Source organism: Ornithorhynchus anatinus, chromosome 7, assembly GCF_004115215.2.
Source record: "Ornithorhynchus anatinus isolate Pmale09 chromosome 7, mOrnAna1.pri.v4, whole genome shotgun sequence".
Lineage (NCBI taxonomy): Eukaryota > Metazoa > Chordata > Mammalia > Monotremata > Ornithorhynchidae > Ornithorhynchus > Ornithorhynchus anatinus.
Window position 1 is genome coordinate 57,846,713 of NC_041734.1, and position 17,608 is coordinate 57,864,320.

The 17,608-nt window shown below is 46.3% G+C and overlaps 2 protein-coding genes across 2 annotated transcripts in view; one reads left to right on the forward strand and one right to left on the reverse strand.

Moving 5' to 3' along the window:
• The window catches only part of GUCA1A (guanylate cyclase activator 1A), a 36,055-nt gene that overhangs the window by 11,089 nt on the left and 7,358 nt on the right, over nt 1–17,608 (forward strand). The window contains exon 5 of the mRNA XM_039912706.1: nt 6,542–6,631. The gene's annotated coding sequence lies outside the window, so the exon portion shown is untranslated. The remainder of the gene's footprint in view (nt 1–6,541; nt 6,632–17,608) is intronic.
• Nucleotides 5,702–16,138, reverse strand: GUCA1B (guanylate cyclase activator 1B). Its single transcript, XM_001508310.2, has 4 exons — nt 15,892–16,138; nt 10,194–10,343; nt 6,520–6,640; nt 5,702–5,823 (listed from the first exon to the last, which is right to left on the reverse strand). Exons 1-4 carry the CDS (start codon nt 16,096–16,098, stop codon nt 5,702–5,704), a joined length of 600 nt encoding a protein of 199 aa, XP_001508360.1. The 5' UTR covers nt 16,099–16,138.

Consider the following 17,608-nt stretch of genomic DNA (forward strand, 5'->3'; position numbering starts at 1 on the left):
ATCTTTCCCCAGTCTGATCTTTGGTGTTTGATGCCTTTCTCCATTCTGCTGCCCTTTGATCGGGAAGTTCAATCCAAAGATCAAACGTGGAAGGCTTTATAGAGCCCTGGGTGATGCTAGGGTCCAGAAGAGACTTCCTTTCTTCTGATCCGGCCCCATGGTGACCAGCCAGGCAGTAGCACCCTCTTCAACTACTCCAACACTAGCGTGGCCAGTGACACCGTAACAGACACCGGAAATGCCTCTGCTGAACCAGAAATAACAGGCCTGTGTTACAATGCAGGCGTTCCACAGATTATGAAATGGAATAGAGTGACATCATACAGAATGTTTTATGGAAATTCACAGACCTTGAGGGGGACCCCAGACCTTCCCAAACTTGTTCCAGAGCCTTGGTGGAGTGTTTTAGGAGGGGGGTGTTGGGGACTGGCAAAAATACATACGTAAACTTACAATCAAACACTAATACTTACTGAACATTTACTCTGAATAGAGCACTGTACCAAATGCTTGGTAGAATGTAATAGAGTTGGTAGACATGATCCCTGCCCTCAAGAAGCTTACACTCTAGCAAGATTACAAGGCCAGGAGGAAATACTGAAGGAAGAAGCCTGACCAGGAGTTTCATAGTAATAATAATGGCAGTGTTTGTTAATCTCTGGTAGATATAAGAAGATCAGATACAGTGCCAATCCTACGTGGGATTCACAGTCAGAGAAGGAGGCAGAACAGATATTTTGTCCCTATTTTACTAATGAGGAAACTGAGGCACAGAGAAGTAGGAAGCAGTAGAGCCGAGTGGAACTAGCCCAAACCTGGGAGTCAGGGGATGTGGGTTCTAATCCTGGGTCTGCCAGGTGTCTGCTGTGTGACCTTGGACACAGCAACTGAACTTCTCTGGGCTTCAGTTTTCTTATCTGTAAAATGGGAATTCAAAACCTGTTTTACCTGCAACTTAGATTGTGATCCCCCTGTGGGACAGGGACTGTGTTCAACCTGATTAACATATCTACCCCAGAGCCCAGAACGGTGACCTAAGTAACAGTAAGCGCTTAATGAATACCATTTAAAAAAAATTTTAAACTTAATGAAGTCCTTGAACATGTGCTTTTCACCTTGTCAGAGATCTTTTGCTGTATTTCCATTCACCACTGTCTCCTGACTATCACCTCTCTGACCTTCACACAGAGATAAGGAATGTAAGGGCAGGTTCCCCATTGTCCAGATGGAGCGATTGAGGCCTTGAGAAGAGAAGGGATTTGCTCAAAGTCAAGCAGCAGGTCTGTGGCCCAGTAGAATCTTCCAGCCCTGGCTATTGTCAAAGCAAACAACTATTTTGTGATTTAGGGATGGTTTTGTGGGTGATCAAGAAGCCGAGGTTAGCGGGTGACAGTCGCTGAGATCAACTCTTTGTCCTGGGCCTCTATAGCATCTGTGATGCAGGTGGCCTAGAAGAAATGTCTCTCACCTTGTACAGGGAGTCCTGAGGGTCCCCGTCCCATGGCTATTGAGAGCCATGTTTCAACAGAACAAATGATACTAAAATCCCATAAAATATTCTGCTCCTCTAGAGCTTCCCTAAGCATCTCTTGGTGGCTTGTGGATCCAGTGGAGAGAAAAGCACTCCAAGATATCTTGATGGTTCATAAGGAAAATGTTTTAGTGACTGATAAAATGACCGTGGCCATTCAGGGCAGGTGTTTCTGGCCTCCTTCTGAAGCTATGACCTCAGAGAGACCTCTGGGTCATTTTGGAGCCCTATCACCTTCACCTCTCAGAAGATTTAAAAGTTTCCTTCATCCAATATCCATAACTTATTTGCATTGTCTGTCTTCCTCTCTTGACTGTAAGCTCCTGGTAGGCAAGAAACGTGTCTACCAACTCTGTTATATTGTACTCTCCCAAGGGCTTAGTACAGTGCTCTTCGTACGATAAGCACTCAATAAATACCTTTGATTGATTGATTGAATTCAGTCTGGTCCCTAGATTTCTACAGGATGGGATTTCCTGATTTTTTTGTATCTACCCCAACACTTAATACAGTGGTTGGCACATCCCCAAAGCTTAAAAGATACCACATTTATTATCAGCATGGGGCCTGAAAAACATAAGGCTTTTATCTATCAAAAATTAATATTAGGATGGTCCAGGTTGGGGTGAAGAGGATGACAACCAGGGGATAGATTTCATAGGAAGATGACAAAAGAAAGCTGTATTTTCACTTGGAACTATAGGGAGGCTGATCTGGTGTTCTACAGAGGTCATTTTAGTGGTTATGTTCAGTTCTGTTAGAGTGTAATTCAGCCAACCTCATTACTTTGTTTAATGGTATTTGTTAAGTGCTTATTACTTTCCTGGCACTGTACTAAGCACTGGGGTAAATACAAGATAATCATGTTGGACACAGTCCATGTTCCACATGGGGCCCACAGCCTTAATCCCCACTTTCTACAGATGAGAGAATTGAGGCACAGAGAAGTTAAGTGACTTGCCCAAGATCACAGAGCAGACAAGTGGCAGAGCTGGGATTAGCATCCCGGTTCTCTGACCCACGGGCCCTTGCTGTCTCCACTAGGCCATGCTGCTTCTCCAATGCAGGTGGCTAAATAATAGAGAGTGAGAGCATCCCTTTCATTTTCCAGCTTCCAGAAAGTCAAGTCCAGGTTTTACCCAACATAGAGCCCAGCACTGTTATCAACTATTAATAACATTTAATAAGCACTTGTGTCCCACATATTCACTGAGCTTTATCAGACAGCATTTATTGAAGTCCTACAGTGTGCAGAAATCACAGTGGTAGGCACAGGGAAAATGTACTACCGAAGTAATAATAATAATAATAATTGTGGTATTTGTTAAACGCTTCCTGTATGTCAGGCACTGTACTATGCGCTGGGGTAGATACAAGCAAATCAGGTTGGAACCAGTCCCTGTCTCACATAGGATTCACAGTCTCAGTCCTCATTTTACAGATGAGGTAACTGAGACACAGAGAAGTGAAGTGAGTTACCCAAAGATCACACAGCAGACAAGTGGCAGACCCAGAATTAGAACTCATGACCTTCTGACTCCCAGGCCCATGCTCTAGCCATTATACCATGTTGCTTCTCATAGTAGTAGGAGACATTATCCCCGTCCTGGGGGACTTACAGTCTAAGAGAGGAGATGAGCAGACACAATTGGTCAAAAATGCAATAAGTAAAAGAGTGAGAATTTAAAAAAAAAGTAATCAATCAATAAAAAATTGAATTGACAGATATCACAGGAGTGATGAAGAGGTTGAGGGGAGGTGGGGCTGGGAAGGTTGGGGAATGTCAATTGGAAGACAAGAGGGAAGTAATGTGGCCTAGTGGGTAGAGCACGAGCCTGGGACCTAAGCTCTATTCCTGGCTCTGCTACTTGTCTGCTGTCTGACCTAGGGCAAGTCACTTAACTTCTCTGTGCTCAGGTACCTCAGCTGTAAAATAGGAATGAAAAGTGTGAGTCCTGTGTGGGACATGGATTGTGTCTGACCCGATTATCTTGTATCTATTCCAGCACTTCATACGGTGCCTGACATATAGTAAGTGCTTAAGTGATACCATTTTTAAAAAAAGGAGGGCTTTTTTTTAAGAGAGCTCTGACAGTGGTTAATGGTGTGGTTTGGTGGAATTGAGAAGGGAGTCACATAAAGAGAAAAGATCTGAGAAGCAGCGTGGATTAGTGGAAAGAGCATAGGCTTGGAGTCAGAGGTCAAGGGTTCTAATCCCGGCTCCTCCACTTGTCTGCTCTGTGAGCCTCAGTTACCTCATCTGTAAAAATGGGGATTAAAAAAATGTGAGCCCCACATGGGACAATCTGATTACCCTGTACCTACACTAGTGCTTAATATAGTGCTCAGTGCATAGTAAGTACTTAACAAATACCATAATTATCATTATTATCTGAGCAATGGTTGGCAATAGGGAAGTAGCCAATGAGGTACCATTACAAGGTTGGCATAGGGACGGTGAAGTGAAGAATGAAAGCAGAGAAGGGAGCAGATATTCCTGTTGAAGTTGAAGATGCTGGTCACAAGATGCTGTGAGCCCATCCTACACCAGGGGTGCCTATATACGAAGCAAAGTCATGAACATTTTCCAATCCAGGAGGACAGTAAGCCTCAGCCTGAGATGCCATAGAATCCCCCTTTCCCCTACCCCTGACTACCACGTTTCCTGAGCTAAAAGAAGCTACAATGAAGAGACACCCATGAAATTTGGCACAAAAAACTCTAAAACAAAAATTGACAACCCTTACCCCAAAGGCCTTGGAATACTATTATTGAGTGACAGTAGGCAGATAGTTTGCCAACGGCACTCAGACCTGCAGCAGGAGGGACTGGACAAGACTCTAAGAAGCCCTTCCTAACAGTGAGCCTGGGAAAGGCAGCCAGAGGAAATAGCTGTCCCGAGGAAGCTTTAACAGCCAGTGAGGGCCACCTCCAACTATGTGCATTGGGGTCTGGGTAGGGACAAGAAAGTGGATGAAGTGACCCTGATTCTCCTGGTCAATTCTCCCCAGGACTGGGTTTGAGGGAGGAACCCCAAAACCTCTTCCCTGGGAAAGCCAATGATTCAGACCCTGGTTCTCCATCGTGCTGAAGCTGCCCTCACCTCCCCAGCTGGAACCCAGCTTGAGTCCTGAACCCTGCCCCTTACAGTCCTGGAAGAAAAAACATAACCAAGTCAAGAGGATGTAGATTAACCCTAGACCTAGAAACCCATGGGTTAGAGAAGGAGAGTCTGATGGGTCTTGGATCAGGACTGGCCATCCTGATCCTTCATTGGTGGGTTTGGCCAGCTGGAGAGTCCGAAGTAGGAGTGGAGGAGGGAGAAGAAACACAAAAGGCCCTAGATCTAGGCCCATTGGCTGCTCCACAGCCCAAGGACTAGTGCTTCTCCTATCAGCGCTCCTTTCCATCATCCCTCCATGGAGTCTCCGGGAAGTTCTGGTTATTATGAGTGGGTGACTGCCAGGGAGGGTGGCCCTCTTGCCCCCAGCACTTCCGAATCCAATAATTGGAAGGATCATTAGGAGGTCACCTAATCCAGCCCCCTGCCTTCAGGCAGGCGAACGCCTATGACTCTTTAGAAAGGTGAGGAGCCTTTTTTTTTTAAAAAAAAAAAAGCTCCTGTCTCCTGTTAGCCACGGTGTCCTTCCTTGCACTTAATAGAGTGCCATGCTGCTACTAACCTCCCATCCCAGCCTCCCCTCATGGCAACTTAAGTCTGCTGCCCTTAAGGACAGTGAAAAACTGCTCAGTATCACCCTTGAACTGACCCTTCATAGGCTTGGCCCAGTTCATAAGTAGCCCTTCAGCTTTCTCTCCTCCAGGTGAAATCATCCCAACTCTCTCTTTCTAGTTTCCAGTCTCTCCTAGAGTTGCTCTGTGCCTCTCAGAGGCCTAAGGGGAGAGCTGCCCGTAGGGGCTCCCAGCATAGGCCCTGTCCCCATCTTCCTGGTGTGTTTGCAGCATTCAACTTCCTCCAGCACAGAAGAGGGAGAGCCCTGGCCAAGATGGGGGTGCTAGGTGATTGGGCAGGGCTAAGGTCCCCCCACCATCCCAGGGATCAGGGTCCTGCTGACCCTCTGGGGATGGGCGAGCGGGTACAAGGCAGAGTATTCATGGTGGCCCGATAGACCCGGTCTTCACAGAGGAATTTGCGCCTGAGACTCTGTGTCAAGAGCTGGTGCCTTTCCTCTGGGAGATCCACCCGCCGGGTTTCATGTCCATCTGGAGCATCTTCATCACCCACTTGTCTCGCCGGGCCCCATCGATGAACTCATTCAGGGACAGCTGACCTACAGAGCAGGGCAGGAAGGGGACAGAGGCAAACAGATTAGCAGTGACCAAAGAGGGACAGTTCGGGGTGGGGAGGTGGAGAGAGAGAGGTGCCACGGGAGATGGAGGGGAAAGATATGGAAGCCTGTCATTGGGCAGGGATTGTCTCTGTCTGTTGCCGAATTGTACATTCCAAGTGCTTAGTACACTGCTCTGCACATAGTAAGCGCTCAATAAATGCTAATGAATGAATATGTGAAGGACAGGCTTGGTTTCTGCTGAAAAGGCAGGCAAAAAATCTCTTGGAGTGTGTGAGGAAAGCACACAGGATGACTGCCCCAAAGCCTAGTGGGATGACAGCTCCCTGCATTCCCCATACGACCAGAGCCACCGGGTAGCCTCTTTCTCTGCCATGGCTATTGAGTTAATAATAATAATTGTAGTATTTGATAAACTCCTACTACGTGCCAAGCACTGTTCTAAGCACTGCGGTAGATACAAGATAATCCGGTTCTCCCACGTGGGGCTCACAGGCTTAATCTCCATTTGACGAATGAGGCAACTGGGGCCCAGAGAAGTTAAGTGGCTTGCCCAAGATCACACAGCAGACAAGTGGCAGAGCCGGGATTAGAACCCACATCCTTGACTCCCAGGTCCATGTTTTATCCACTAAGCCATGCTGCTAGTAACTTCCCATGCCAGCCTCCCCTGCTCACCATCACTGTTCTCATCCACCAGGAGGAATATCCGGTCCACCACCTCCTCCGGGGACAGCAGCGGGATGTGTTCGTCCGCCTCCATCTCCACGCGGCAGGCCTTCTTCAGTTGGTAAATTGACTGCCAAAAGGAACAAGCCGGGATGAACCTGGTCTCCTCCCACTAGAGGGCTGTGGCAGTTGAGTCAGTCGATCATATTTATTAATAATGTTGGTATTTGTTAAGCGCTTACTATGTGCAGACCACTGTTCTAAGCGCTGGGGTAGACACAAGGGAATCAGGTTGTCCCACGTGGGGCTCACAGTCTTAATCCCCATTTTACAGATGAGGGAACTGAGGCACAGAGAAGTTAAGTGACTTGCCCAAGGTCACACAGCTGACAAGTGGCAGAGCCGGGATTCGAACCCATGACCTCTGACTCCAAAGCCCGTGCTCTTTCCACTGAGCCACGCTGCTTCTCTAAGTGCTTCTCTAAGTGCTTTATTGAGCACTTACTGTGTGCAGAGCACTGTAAAAGGTGCTTGGGAGAGTACAATATCACAATATAACTTACAAATTCCCTGCCTACAACGAGCTTACAGTCTAGAGGGGGCAGCGGCAGAGGCCGAGGCACTCAGTCTGGAGGAATGCGGATGACAAATTCCTGCTGCTCAAACGTGAGAGCACTGAGCATGTTGGAAATCACTGCAGACTCCCTGGGCTACAGGACCCTACAACCCCTACGTCTGGCTGAGCTTGCCTCACTTGAGGTCACTCTCACCTTTTTTTTTTATGGTATTGGTTAAGCTCTATGTACCAGGCACTGTTCTAAGCATTTGGGTAGATAATCAAGCTGGATGCTGCCCTTGTTCCACATATGGCTCGCAGTCTTAATCCCCATCTCACAGATGTGGTAACTGAGGCACAGAGAAGTTAAGGGACTTGCTTACGGTTACACAGCAGACAAGTGGCAGAGCCAGGACTAGAACCCAGATCCTACTGCCTCCCAGGCCTGTGCTTTATCCACTAGACCACGCTGCTTCTTCTAGCCCAAGTGGGATTTAGGGAAGGGTCTGGTTCCACCTCGCTGGGATTTGGTTTGACCCAAGATTTCGGCCCATACAGGATTCTCCTGAGTTGAGTCTGGAGACTCCTTGGCTGTTCAAGAGCTTCTTGGGCAGGGCTCATGATCTTCCCACTCAGCAGGCGGTGGTAATAATAATAACTGTGGTATTTGTTAATCTCTTTGTTCCAAGTAAATCCTCAGGTAGATGCAATATAATCATATCACAGTCCCCGTACCACATGGGGCCCACTCTCTAAGGGGGGTGGCGGGGAGAACAGGTATCGAATCCTCATTTTATAGCTGAGGAAACTGAGGGTCCAGAGAAGTTAAGAGACTTCTCCGAGGTCATACAGCAGGCAAGTTACAGTGCCAGGATTAGAACTCAGATCTCCTGAATAATAAATAATAATAACGATGGCATTTGTTAAGCACTTACTATGTCCCAAGCGCTGTACTAAGCAGTGGTACTGGTACTGCTTTTATCATTGACCAAAAAACGGGCACCAGGCCGAGTGACTGCACAAAGGGTGTGAGGCAGAACGGAGCGGCCGACGGAGAGCATGGTTTATGGGTACTTTGCCTCCCTTGATGACTCCTCTAGAGAGACTGAATGGCAGAGCTGAGGGACCCAGAGCCACAAGGGGCTCATGCTCTCATTCAGCCTGATTTAAGCTCCCCAGAGTCTGATTTCTCAGGCAGTGGAGGGAGAAAGTGGATAGAGTACAAGGTGTCATATCTACGAGGCCCCACCAATTATACTGCCTGAGAAGCAGTGTGGTCTAATGGAAAGAGCATGGGCCTGGGAGTCAAAGGACCTGGATTCTAATCCTGACTCTGTCAATTGATTGCTGTGTGAGCTCGGGCAAGTCACTTAACTTTTCTATTCCTTGACTGCAAAATAGGGATTCAGTACCTGTTCTCCCTCCTACTTAGGCTGTAAGCCCCATGTGGGATAGGGACTGTGGCCAACCTGACAAACATGTATCTACCCTAGCCCTTAGAATAGTGCTTGACACAGAGTATGTGCTAAACAGATACCGTAAAGCAAACAAAACAAACACTGGGATAAAATGTGTGACTTTGGGCAAGTCACTTAACTTCTCGGTGCCTCAGTTCCCTCATCTGTAAAATGGGGATTAAGACTGTGAGCCCCACGTGGGACAACCTGATTCCCCTGTGTCTACCCCAGCGCTTAGAACAGTGCTCGGCACATAGTAAGCGCTTAACAAATACCAACATTATTATTATTATTATTAATCAGGTCAGGGATACACACTCTAAGTAAAATGGGCAATAGGTATTAAATTAAATCCCCATTTTACAGATGAGGCAAGTGAGGAACAGAGGAGTTGAATGAATTGCCCATAGTGAAGCTGGGATTAGAACCCAGGACCCCTAACTCCCATGCCTGGGCACTTTCCAGTAGGCTATGCTGTTTCTCTCATAACAATAATAATAATTGTGGCTTTATAAATCATAAATGATGTATTTATATTAATATCCATATCCCCATCTAGATTGTAAGCTCATTCTGGTCAGGGAACATGTGGGACCTGATTATCTTGAATCAATTTACAGTGCTTGGCACATAGTAAGCACTTAAACACCATCATCAATCATCAGTGGTATTTGAGTGCTTACTATGTCCTTGAAACTTGAGGATTTTTTTTATAGTATTTGTTAAGCACTTACTATGTGCCAGGCTGGAGTAGCTACAAGATAATCAGGTTGGACACAGTCCATGTCTCACAGGGGGTTCACAATTTTAATCCCCATTTTACAGATGCAGCAACTGAGCCACAGAGAAGTTAAGTGACTTGCCCAAGGTCACACAGACAAATGGTGGAGCTGGGATTAGAAACCAGGTCCTTCTGACTCCCAGGCCTGTGCTCTATCCACTAGGCCATGCTACTTCTGGATTGAACAAAAGCACTGGTATTGACTCTTAGGCCCAGCAGGGTCTTTTCATGCATTCCTTCATTCAACTGCATTTATTGAGCAGTTAATGTGCGCGGAGCACTGTACTAAGCACTTGGGAGAGTACAACAATAAATGGACACATTTCCTGTCTACTAAGAGCGTAGCCACGCTGCTTCATCAATACAATTCCTGTGTGGAGGCCAACCCCAGGTGCCCCCAGGTTTCTCTATTGCTCAGGACAAAGCTGGGTACAGTTTACTCAGAGGTCTACTCTGTGCACCCGGCAGCCCCCCTGCACCCCTGGGATCCACCTTGACTGTCTGGAATCCTCTTTCCACACTTGGAATTCTCCCTGGACCCATTTGGCACAAGTGGGGTCCGTGCTTTATTTTTAAAAAATTGATATTTGTTAAGGGCTTACTATGTGTTAGTCCCTGTTCTAAGGTTAGGTATAAGTTAATTAGGTCAGATACAGTCCTTGTCCCACATGGGGCTCACAGTCTAAGCACACTTTTTTAAAAAAAACAATATTTAAGTGCTTGCTATGTGCCAAGCACTGTTCTAAGCACTGGGGTAGATACAAGGTAATCAGACTGGACACTTCCCATTTAAGACCCACTCTATTAGAAGGGGGTCCTCTCCCAGACCCCAACCTGTTCCACGACACTCCCTCCTTCTACCCCGAGCCGGTCAGTAGTTCAGACTCACATCCACAATCTCCAGGAGCTCTGGCTTGTCGATGCAACCATTGCCGTCTTTATCATAGACCTTGAATGTCCACTTTAGCTTGTGCTCCAGCTTCCCCCGAAGGACCAGATTCAGGGCTGCCACATACTCCAAGAAGTCAATGGTGTTGTCCTGGAACCAAATAAAACCTCTGAGCCTAAGCCTCACACCGTGCCCCCGTGGGCAGGAAGGAAGCATTGATGAAGTCACACTGCTGCCCAGAAATCCAGGCTGCCCAGAAAGCAGTCTCCTCAGGCTTATAGGGTTCTCAAAGGTTATCCCATCCATCCCCCTGCCTCCAGAATGACCCCGACCTCGAACCCTGACAGACAGGAACCTCTCCTGTTCCGAAAGATTTCCAAGAAAGAGAATTCACAGCCTTACCTAGCCACCCATCCCAGTGTCTAACCCTCCTGTCAATTATAAATACATAATTGTGGAATTTGTTAAGCACTTTTGGTTCACAGTCTGGGGGGAAACAAGAACAGGTATTTAATCCCCATTTACTGATGGGGAAATTGAGGCACAGAGAAGTTCAGTGACTTGCCCAAGCACATACAGCTGGCAAGGGTAGGATCAAGGTTTGAACCCAAATCTCCCAATTCCCACCCTTCTACTCTTTTTTTTTTATGGTATTTGTTAAGTGCTTACTGTGTAGTAATACATAATAATAATAATGGTAAGAGCTTACTATGTGCCAGGCACTGTACTAAGTGCTGGAGGAGATACAAGCAAATCGGGTATGACACAGTCCCTGTCCCATGTGGGACCCACAGTCTTAATCCCCAGTTTACAGATGAGATAACTGAGGCACAGAGAAGTTAAGTGACTTGCCCACCAAGGTCACACAGCAGACAAGTAGCGGAGCTAGGATTAGAACCCAAATCCTCCGACTCCCAAGCTCAGGCTCTTTCCACGAGGCAATGCCGACTTCATTTTTTTATAGTAGTATTTCTTAATTGCTTACTATGTGCCAGGCACTGTACTAAGCCCTAGGGTAGATACAAGCTAATCAAGTTGGACACATGTCCCTCAGGAGGCTCACAGTCTTAATCCCCATTTTACAGATGGAGTAACTAAGGCAAAGAGTAGTTAAGTGACTTGCCCAAGGTTATACAGTAGACCTGTAGTGGCACTGGAAATTAGACCCAGATGCTCTGACTCCGAGCCTGGGCTCTGTCTACTAGTCCACACTGCTTCTTGTCAAGAAGTACTTCCAGGTGACAGGCTAGCCTTACTCAGCACCCAGCTCTCTGCTGTTGTCCTTACCCCCTGTGATTAATCACTTAATAGTATTTATTGAGTGACAACTGTGAGCAGAGCACTGTGCTGTGTGCTTGAGAAACTACATTGGTGTTAGTAGACATGACCCCTGCCCTCAGAGAGTTTAACACATAATGAGAGAGAAAGACACTGAAAAGTAATTTTTAAATAGGAGAAAGAAAGGAGGGCATGTTTTATAAATCGATACTTCAGTCAGAGGGTACGTAAGCAATGTAAGCATTACCATCTAAACCATAAGTGACCCCTTAGACCATAAGTTCCTCACGGTCAGGGAACGTGTCAACCAACTCTGTTCTCTTGTACTCTCCCAAGTGCTTACTGCAGAGCTCTGCACACAGTAATACTAATAATAATGGTATTTGTTAAGTGCTTCCTATGTACCAAGCACTGTTTTAAGTGCTGGGGTAGATACAAGATAATTAGGTTGTCCCACATGGGGCTCAGAGTCTTCATCCTCATTTTACAGATGAGGTAACTGAGGCACAGAGAAGTTAAGTGGCTTGCCCAAGGTCACAGAGCAGACAAGTGGCAGTCAGGATTAGAACCCACATCCTCTGACTCTGAAGCCTGTGCTCTTTCCACTAAGCCATGCTGCAGTAAGCACTCAATAAATTCCATTGATTAATTGGCCGAGGTTATGAGCACCCAAGTGCGTAAGTAGTGCCCATGTCCCGAAGTGGCATTTGGGGGATATAACTTAGAAATCAACTAAGGAAGGCCTCCTAGAGGGGATATTTCACAAGGTCTTTGAAGCTGGAGAAAGCAGTGATATGTCTGATGTGAAGGAGGTAGGAGTTACAGACAAGGGGCAGGGCTTAAGGAAGGGATCCGAAGGTAGGAGAGATACAAACAAGGCACGGGCAATAGGTGTACTTGAGAAGAATTAAGATTGTAAACTGGGGTGTATTGGGAGACGAGAGTGGATAAATAAGAGGTGGAGAGTGAGTGCCTTAAAGCCAATGATCTGCTTGACATGGAGAGGAAGGGGGAACCACTGGAGCTGGTTGATGAGTGGAGAAGTTGTGACTAGAACGATGATTTAGAAAAATGATCCAGGCAGCACAGTGAAGCGGAGACTGGAGGCAGGGAGATCAGTGAGGAGGCTGAGGCAGGAATTGAGCTGGGAGTAATGATGGTATTTGTTAAGCACTTACTATGTGTTGAGCACTGTTCCAAGCACTAGGGTGGATACAAGCTAATCAGGCTGGACACAGTCCCTGTCCCACATGGGGCTCACAGTCTAAGTCTCCATTTTACAGATGAGGTCGCCGAGGCACGGAAAATTTAAGTGACGTGTCCAAGGTCACACAGCAGACAAGTGGAAGAGCAGGAATTAGAACCAAGTCCTTCTGACTCCCAGATTTGTGCTCTATTCTCTAGGCTATGCTGCTTCCAAGTACCTGGACCAGTGTGAGTTAGGAGAGGTTGGGGGAGGGAAGGATTCTGGAAATAATCCCCACCTGCAGCTCTCTCTGTAGCTTTGTAACTCCCCTTTGTTTTCTAAACCAGATTGCCTGGATATCTGAAGTCAAATGTGATACAAAGCCAGAAGTCAGTCACCTGCATTCCTGTCCTAGCTGCCTCAGGGACCCTGGATGCCACATCTTCCTTCTAGGCAGGGACCGTGTATGACCTTAGAACTTTGGTCTATTGGCCTCGCTTGGCAAATGCCTGTTGGCAGTGGCAGCGACTAAGGGAAAGTTATTTTGAGGGCAGCCTGGCAGAAAGACAGTTCTGATTGGCCCTGACCCTTCAGTGCCATCATGGAGAAGGAGAAAAAGAGAGGGAGGAGAGCTGTCAGTCATCAGCACTTAGTACAGTGCCCAGCACTTAATAAGCATTTAACAATTACCATCATTATTATTCTAAAACTAATCCAACCGACAAGCCTGAGAATCAGAGGACCAGAGTTCTAAGTCAGGCTTTCCAGTCCAAGATTCTTGTAATAGAAATGTTTTAAATCAGTGATAAAAAAATTACAATGTAAATTCATTCAATAATGAAAGGTTTTAGATTCTAATTTGTGTGTGGACATAGGGGAATTTTCAAAGTGCCATCTTTCTCATTCTTTTCAGAAAAGGACTACACACTTTCTGTATTAACCTTCCAGAAATCTATTATCTATGCTAAATAGATTTTGAAATAGTGTTTAAGTAAGAGTCAAGTCTGTCAAAATTCTTCAAAGGTTGAGAGCAGAGAGAAGTGGGGTGATTTAAGCCAAAGTAAATTTTGTTATCTTAAAATGAAAAGGCATCATAGGAAATCCTGGCTTAAAAAAAGCTAAAACCAAGGACTTATTTACTTAGGACTGTGCACGCAGTGTGGCCAAATGAGTGTCCTGACTGACAGGTAGTTACTTATAGTGACTTAGAGGCAGAGTGTAGATCAGGGCGAAGCATTCCCAATCAGATATCCAAGAAGCCAGGGCTGTGACATTGTTTAGACTGCTAGATGGTAAGCTCCGTAAGTGCAGACCCCGTCTCCCCACTGTATTGTATTACTTGGCACAAAGTGCTCAATAGATACCATCAAGTGATTGATTTTTTAAAATGGTATTTGTTTAGCACTTATGTGCCATGCACTGTTCTAAGGGTTGAGGTATATATAAAGTATTCAGGTTGGACGCAGTCCATGTCCCACATGGGCTCAGAGTCTTAATCCCCATTTTACAGATGAGGTATCTGAGGAAAAGAAAATTTAAGTGGCTTGCCCAAGGCCACACAGCAGACAAGTGGATGAGGTGGGATTAGAACTCAGTTCCTTCTGACTCCTAAACCCATGCTCTAGCCACTAAGCCACGTTACTGTGTTAGGTGGGCCAGAAGCATGTTAAATCCCAAGAAGCTCCAGCCATTTTGGAAGAGAAAAGGATGAGGATTGAAGGAATGTCCCGGAATTACTCCGATTACCTCAGCCAATTGTATTTACTGATTGCTTACTGTGTACAGAGCACTGTACTAAGCACTTGGGAGAGTACACTACAGATATGTTGACATGGTCCCTGCCCAAAGCGAGTTTACCAAATAGAGGGGAAGATGGACATTAATAAAAATAAATATTCTTATAGTCTCTTTCCCCTAACCCTAAACTATTTTAATGTCTGTCTCCCCCTATAGATTGTTAATTCGTTGTGGGCAGGAATTGTGATGATGCTATGTGTTAAGTGCTTCCTCTCTGTCAAAAGCTGTTCTAAGCACTGGTTGGATGAAAGCTAATCAGGTTGGACACAGTCCCTGTACCACATAGGGCTCATAGTCTTAATCCCCCTTTTATAGATGAGGTAACTGAGGCAAAAGAAGTGAAGTGACTTGCCCCAAATCACGCATAGAAGACATAGCTGAGCCAGGATTAGAACCCAAATCCTTCTGACACCCAGGTCCATGCTCTATCCACTAGGCCATGCTGCTTTCCAAAAGATTGTGCCAATTCTGTTGTATTGCACTTTTCCAAGAGTTTAGTATAAAACCTTGTAAACAATAAGCATTCATTCATTCAATAGTATTTATTGAGCGCTTACTATGTGCAGAGCACTGTACTAAGCACTTGGAATGCACAAATCGGCAACAGATGGAGACACTCACTGCCCTTTGATGGGCTTACAGTCTAATTGGGGGAGACAGACAAAAATAATAGCAGTAAATAGAATCAAGGGGATGAACATCTCATTAACAAAATAAATAGGGTAATGAAAATATATACAGTTGAGCGGACGAGCACAGTGCTGAGGGGAGGGGAAGGGAGAGGAGGAGGAGCAGAGGGAATGGGGGGAAAAGAGGGCTTAGCTGAGGGGAGGTGAAGTGGGGGGTAAAGGGGGAGCAGAGGGAGCAGAGGAAAAAGGGGGAAGCTCAGTCTGGGAAGGCCTCTTGGAGGAGGTGAGCTCTAAGTAGGGTTTTGAAGAGTGGAAGAGGTTGGTGGAAATAAGGAGGGAGGGCATTCCAGCACCGCCTTTGGGAGGAGATGTGATTTCAATAAGGCTTTCAGTGATGGCCTGCTGAATATGAAGGGAGAGGGAGTCCCAGGTCAGCAGGAGGACATGGGCAAACATTAAATAAAGATACCATTGATTGATTGAGTGACTAATTCTAATTCACCCCTTGGGCACTTTGATGTTCATCCCAGCCCCACAATACTTATGTAAATATTCTTACACTCTACTATTTCACCTCTCTCTAGTCTATTTTAATGTCTGTTTCCCCCTATGAGCTGTAAACTCATTGTAGGCAGGGTTATCTCATCGACCAACTGTTATATTATACTGACCCAAAAACTTAGTAAAGTGCCCTGCAAACAGTAAGTATTCAATAAAATACCATTGATTGATTGATTAACTGAGCACCAGGATGAGAAGATCAAGAGCTGAAACACTGGCTATGATTTCCAATTTCTGTGGTCCTTACCCCGTTCTTGTCAAAGGCTCTGAACATGCTCTCCAGGTACTCGGTAGCCTCCTTGTTTTCTGTGACCCCAAAGAAGCGCTTGAATTCGTGCATGAAAAGCGTTCCACTGGGACACTCCACAACAAACTTCTTGTACCATTCTTGCAGCTCTGCCACATCCATCTCCCCGGCCTTGTCTGCTTCCTCCAAGGAGAAGTGCTGTCCCATCGCGTTACCTCTCAATCAACCAGCCAATCAAACCGGAATCCTCTTCTCTCCCCCTCTTCCTTTTCTCCTCTGCATGCAGTCGCTCCTGTCTTCTTTGCCTGGGAGCTACTCCTGTCTCCCTGAGCTATGCCAAACGAATCTCCTGGCCTCTTCTCTGCTCTCCTTTCCTCCCACCCGATCCGCATGGGGTAGGTGTTCTCAGTCTGAGCAAACCCTAATGTTAAAGCCCTCCAGGTGCTGCTCAAATCCAGCTAAGAGGATCTAGGGGGATTAGGAGATTCCTTACCCCTCCCCTGCAACACCCGGATGAGGAAGAACCCCACCAGCCTTGCACAATAACACCTGCCTTCATGGCTCGTTCCCAGGATGTCTCCCTTATCTGTCTGCTCTCATCTCCCACCCTGTTTTAGCCTGAACTCTCCACCAAGCTGTGACCCTGTGACCCTTCCAGCCCTCTGGCTTCCCTCTCCTACCTGAGAGCTTTTGCCCAGGTTGTCCTTTGAGCATGGAAGAGCCTGATTAGGGGAGGCTGGAGCCTTGCAGACCAGTTGGATGGCTGGGCTGGGCTATGCCAAAAGCTAAGGAAGCTAATCAGGTTGGACACAGTCTATGTCCCACAGGGGGGTCACAGTATTAACCCCCAGTTTACAGATGAGATAACTGAGGCACAGAGAAGTGAAGTGATTAGCCCAAGATCACACAGCAAGTAAGTGACAGAGCTGGGATTAGAACCCAGGTCCATCTAATTCCCAGGTTTCACATATCCTTGAGGCAGGCTAAGCTTCAGAGGGAAGAGTTGATATTTTAAGGGAGACGAGAAACTAAGTAAGTATCCCAGGTATCCAGGCTCCCGTTAATATCTCTGGGTGACCTCTCTGGGACGCCAAGCTGACAAAGGATGCGGTCAGGAATACTGCTTATTGTTGTATTGTACTTTTCTGAGCACTTAGTACAGTGTTCTGCCTATGGTAAGCAATTACTAAATATGATTGAATGAGTGAATAAATGAAAGTGACAAGACATATAATGGATAAACTTTGGAAACCTCTCCCTGCTTGTTAAGTGGGATTTAATGATCAGAGTGGGACGTGAGCAGGTTACTCCCTTGCCAAAAGTTTACATATTCAACTGATTTCCTTTGGGGGTCAGAAGCCCATGATCTGCTCCTATAAATATGTCTGAGCTGTCCCTTTAGAGAAATAGGATTTCTGATTTAAGAGGATTGGGACAGCATTAGAGGGAAACAATAGCTGACACTGTGCAATCATAAGGAGGGCTTCGAGGATAAGCTATAGGTCTGACCCTGGTGAGGGGGAGGAGAGTGGAAAGAAGAGGGAAGAGAAAGAGAGCATGCACACGTGTATGAGCATGTAGGGAATTTTAGTTTATGATATTTGGGGAAATAGAGAAGCAGCATGGCCTAGTGAAAAAAGCACGGGCCTGGGAGTCAGAGGACCTGAGTTCTTATTCTGGCTCTGCCACTTGCCTGTTTTATGACCTCAGGCAAGTC

Bases quoted from the DNA above. Each gene is read 5' to 3' on its own strand.
- GUCA1B (XM_001508310.2), bottom strand. From the start codon at position 16,098: ATGGGACAGCACTTCTCCTTGGAGGAAGCAGACAAGGCCGGGGAGATG. The intron at 10,344-15,891 runs GTAAGGACCACA...ATTTGGTTCCAG, and splicing joins GAGCCTTTGACAAGAACGGG to GACAACACCATTGACTTCTT. The intron at 6,641-10,193 runs GTGAGTCTGAAC...TCCTTTTGGCAG, and splicing joins AGCTCCTGGAGATTGTGGAT to TCAATTTACCAACTGAAGAA.